Below are 4660 nucleotides of genomic sequence, written 5' to 3'. Positions count from 1 at the left end.
AATGCATGGCTTCTGAGCCTTGCTGAGGCATTTCTTCATCAAGATCCTGCAACAAAGAAAAGATGGCACAAAGATTAGACCAAGTGCTCTTCTTGCAACTGTACTGGGCAGGCCTGTGCTTCTGTCTTTAATTTGCATGTGTGTGTGGGGGGGGGGCCTTTCCACTCAAGAAATGTTTTCTTCTGAAAAAAATACTGGCTACAATAGTTAACAACTGATTCCTTTGCAATCATCCATCCTCTTCCACTTATCCTTATCAGGATTGTGGGGTAGCAGTTTTGGGGCCTATACCAGCTACCATAGGGCAGTACAACCTGGACAGATCACCAGTCTAACATGGAAGGACAAGCATTTGCATTCACACCAAAGGGCAGTTTTGAATCACCAGTTAACCTAACCCCATAAGCTACATCTTTGGACTGTGGGAAGAAGCCAGAGTACACAGCCAGAGAGAGCCCATGCACTAAAGCAGTAAAAAGTGCCTAAAACAAGTTAAGAAGTTGTATAGTACTATCTATCTTAATGTTCAAGCCTGAGTTTCAAAAAATTTCAACATAGAAACAAAGCACATGCAGTCAGCTCTGCATGCTGTAGGTCAAACTGTCAAGAAATATGAGAAGACCCCTCCTAAAACCAGAGTGATGTCACCATGAAGCAAACTTTGACGGAGTCTCCCAATAACAGTGTGGTCCTCCTAAGTCACATTTGGGTGGTTAACACACACACACACACACACACACACACACACACACACACACACACACACACACACACTCAGATGTTATCCAGACTTGCACTTTGAAACAATGAAAAGGACCTACAAGCCACGGTCCATGTAAATCACATCACACCCAGGTGACTGCCAAACACACACACACACAGCATCCATAAAGAATGATGATAGATTAAATTATTAGTTCATTAAGTGGTACACTGGATTATATTTACCCTTTCAGGCTCTGGATGTTTCAGGTCCAGATCATTGTTTGGAAAGCTGTTTGGTTGCGGCTTTAGGCAGCTCACAGTCTTCTGAATCTGGCTGGTCTCCGTCTTCGTGTGTAACAGATAGAAAATGAATATACAGTGCATTTTTGAAGAGGCTTTTGAAACATTAAATAAACTGTATGAGAAAGATAAGTTTCAAGCTATTGTCTTTAAAATATTCACTGTCATGTATAGAGAATTTAAGGCCCTATGATTAAGAGACAAATAGTCAGTGTGATTTCTTTATTTTTTAAGCCATTGCTAAAGGAGTAAAACAATCACCTGTAGCAGCAACGAACTGTCACTAGGGCCCATTTATCTTCAAGGGACAAAATTTAAAATGAATCTAACTAAAGAGGCTACACAGCAAAATCTCCAGTGTTAAATTAACACTAGAGAGTGTCTATATGGGTCCACACAACACTGTTGAGTGTTGAATTAACACTTTTGACAGTGTTATATGTTTAAAAGTAACCTAGTCAGTTTTGAAGATTAACAAAGACTAACACTGAGCAGTGCTGATTTTCTAACACTGGAATATTTCTAACATTTTGAGTTATTTTCCAGTGTTAGAAAATCAGCACTGCTCAGTGTTAGCCATTGTTAATCTTCAAAACTGACTAGGTTACTTTTAAACATATAACACTGTCAAAAGTGTTAATTTAACACTCAACAGTGTTGTATTTAACACTCAGAGGTGTGGACCCTTATAGACACTCTCCAGTGTTAATTTAACACTGGAGATTTTGCTGTGTAGAATCACATTAAACATCAATCACTGTTAAAATTTAGAAACCGAAAGCCATTTTTTATTTCTGCATACCTGCTGATATTTTTTTAGTGCTTTTAGAGGGCTTTGATGTGGCAGCCATCACAATTGCCTGTTTTCCATTAGTACCTACCCCTGTTTTTCCAGTAGGTTATAGTACCATGTAGTTTTTCAGTAACTACTGCACCAAGGTTCCAAGTGATCCAAAGTGATCAGAAAATTTGACATAGACTGAATGCCACCAGGTGGCTGGTCAATGGTGTCACTCGATAAGTTATGAGTGCGCCTCCTTCGTGAAAATCCAAGCCATCATTTTTGAAACTCTGAAATGTTTGAAATAGCGACCAAAATTAACAGCGTGATCCCTGAATTGAACACTAAAGTATAGACTGAGCAGCAGGCATTTTGTCACCTTGACGTCCATGCTTGCTGTGGCATTTATATCACTGGATGCTCGGCTGCATTGCTATAGTTACCCCAGGCACAGTAGGTGATACTCAATTTCAGTGAAAAACTAGATGCCCTAAGTCACGTTAAGCCAATTTGAGTAGGTACAAATGTAAAAATGGCTTAGGGTATGCAATTTATCAGTTCCAAAAAGTACAATTGTAGAAATACCTTGCATCTCCAGAGCCAATCCGAGTCACCATAATTATAGTCTATTTCTTCGCCTGGACTTATGTCTCTGCTTGCAAATAAGCATAGATGGGGCTTTCCATTGATATTTAATATTTTCATCTTAGCACTTGGACTGATGTGGTTGTCGTTGACAAGTCTGCCTAATGACCCATCTTCTTGAGATGCATCCACACTGTGGGGTTAGGCAAAAAAGTATTAGCTTAACTAGTTAGTTAGGAAGCTTTTTTTTTCATAAATCAAAAGCAATGTGTCATTTAATCTTAATCAAACTACACTGATATAATACGCACCACCAGAGTTTTCCATCAAACTTGAATTCAAACATGAACACCTTCAGGCTGTCATGATAAACTCTGTGTCTCCGCTCACATTCTTCTTTTGTTATGAGTTTACCTCTGTATTCCAAAAGAAAGTCTCCTTTTTGGAATGGAACAGTCGTGAAAATGCCCCGACCTGAATTGCAGAGGCATACCAAGTGAGTGACAAAAGACAAAGTGAAAAACTCCAAATCTAATCCAAACTAAAGACCAACTTACCTTTGAAGGCATTTATGTAGTGGATATCAAGTCCCAGTTTGTCCCTTCCAGCAGAAACATGACAGACTGCATCCTCCCGTGGAGGAATGCGTCTCCTTCGCATGTTCTCCTGTACGATTGGCTGTATTACCAAAGCATATAAAGTATTACGATTATCGTCATCATTGTCATCATCATCAGTAGTAGCAGAACTAGCAGTAGTGTAGTTTACAGCATAAACACAGCTGACTTATTCATAGTGCTAATTTATGCCTTCTTTTAAAATGTTAAAGGCCTAGTACTCAAAATGGCGACATGTGACATTTCTGTAATGGCGACTGCAGAGAGTGATACAAGTACTGAGAAAGCTTAGGCATCAAAACTGTAAGAAGTTTTTTCTTCAGGCATATAAATAAATACACGACTAAATACACTTATACCCTTGCTTTTATTTTAGGGCTGTCAGCAGAATGGACAGACATTGGACAAACTGCCCGAAATTAGCTAACAGCGACATCAGGGATTTTGACTCAGACTGCGCTGGTTTAATTGTTAATCGCGTTAGTCGCGATGTCGGCATTAACACGTTTAAGCCACAATAATGCTTTAACACCGAGTAAATCCTAACACGGGTTAGCCCGCTTTATCGCGTTGACGCGGTTAGTCGTCAGCCCTATTTTATTTACTCAATGACAAACGCTGGGGCCGTTTTACTTCTTCAAAGACTCACTAACAGTCCATAAAGCATAAATTAAACCAGTTTAATATAGGCCTGTGCACCTATAATTTCATATAGTATTAAAGTCATGGTGCATTTTACATTAAAAAAGGCTTACCTTTGTGTTTTTAATCCGTCTTCGTATTGCCGTCGACATACACTTGTTAAAGGGCACGCGCGCGAAAGTTGTGGCGCCGTTTCCTGTAGGTACCGCCTATATATATAGCCTACCAATCACAATGACTTCCGGCCGTGTGTATTGAAAATGTGTATTAAATTGCAGTACCTACACACATCCACTCTAACTCGAAACGTCGCTGTGCAATACACTGGAATACACAAAAATCAGGTGAGGGGTATAGGTGGACTTTTAAGAAAATCAGAAAATCTTTTAATTATAGTTTAATAAATGAATTTACACTACAGTTTAAGCAAATACAGGTCAAAAGATAAATAATGACCTCATAAGAAGTAGAAAAAATTATTATTTAGACACTTAAAAATGCATTTACAAGTCATGTTTTAGGGGGACACATGAATACACAGCAAAAAGTCGAAATGTCCCCGGAGCCCAGGTACAGCGCAGGTCAAATGTCAATCCATACCACATAGACGCACTCACACACACACACACACACACACACACACACACACACACACACACACACACACACACACACACACACACACAAACATAGTGGTACTTACAGTTTTTTCTGATTGCTTAAGCACATTTTTTGTAACTATTGGCTAATTTTGCAAAACTCTTCACACAAATAAGAAAACCTGTCACCCAATAATCAAAACATTGTAGTTCTCTTGCAAAAGCAAACACAGCTAGATTAACTCTTCACACCTTCGTAAAAATGGTGTTTCCGTATCAAACAGTACACACAAGCCATCATCTACTAAGCACACAATGCGCCAACTGCACACTGATGGTATGAATACAAAACACATCTGGCTTTTGCTTTCTCTGTGCACAAGGTAGGCCATGTCAGTTTGAGCTCATACTTCTGTCATAGATCCATAAGC

At 39.3% G+C, this 4660-nt stretch overlaps 1 protein-coding gene across 1 annotated transcript; it reads right to left on the bottom strand.

The window, feature by feature from the left end:
* Positions 1-921: 921 nt before the first annotated feature.
* On the bottom strand, positions 922-4059 carry LOC146629226 (histone-lysine N-methyltransferase set-1-like). The gene is made up of 4 exons (XM_085358433.1): positions 2929-4059; positions 2683-2845; positions 2372-2564; positions 922-1050 (listed from the first exon to the last, which is right to left on the bottom strand). Exons 1-4 carry the CDS (start codon positions 3029-3031, stop codon positions 922-924), a joined length of 588 nt encoding a protein of 195 aa, XP_085214559.1. The 5' UTR covers positions 3032-4059.
* Between the last annotated feature and the right edge of the window lie 601 nt (positions 4060-4660).

The sequence above is a fragment of the Diplotaxodon limnothrissa genome, linkage group LG7 (genome assembly GCF_057381915.1).
Source record: "Diplotaxodon limnothrissa isolate DT_005_m linkage group LG7, D_limnothrissa_male_GT1.1, whole genome shotgun sequence".
NCBI classification, from domain to species: domain Eukaryota; kingdom Metazoa; phylum Chordata; class Actinopteri; order Cichliformes; family Cichlidae; genus Diplotaxodon; species Diplotaxodon limnothrissa.
This window is presented reverse-complemented; position numbering and strand designations above follow the sequence as displayed.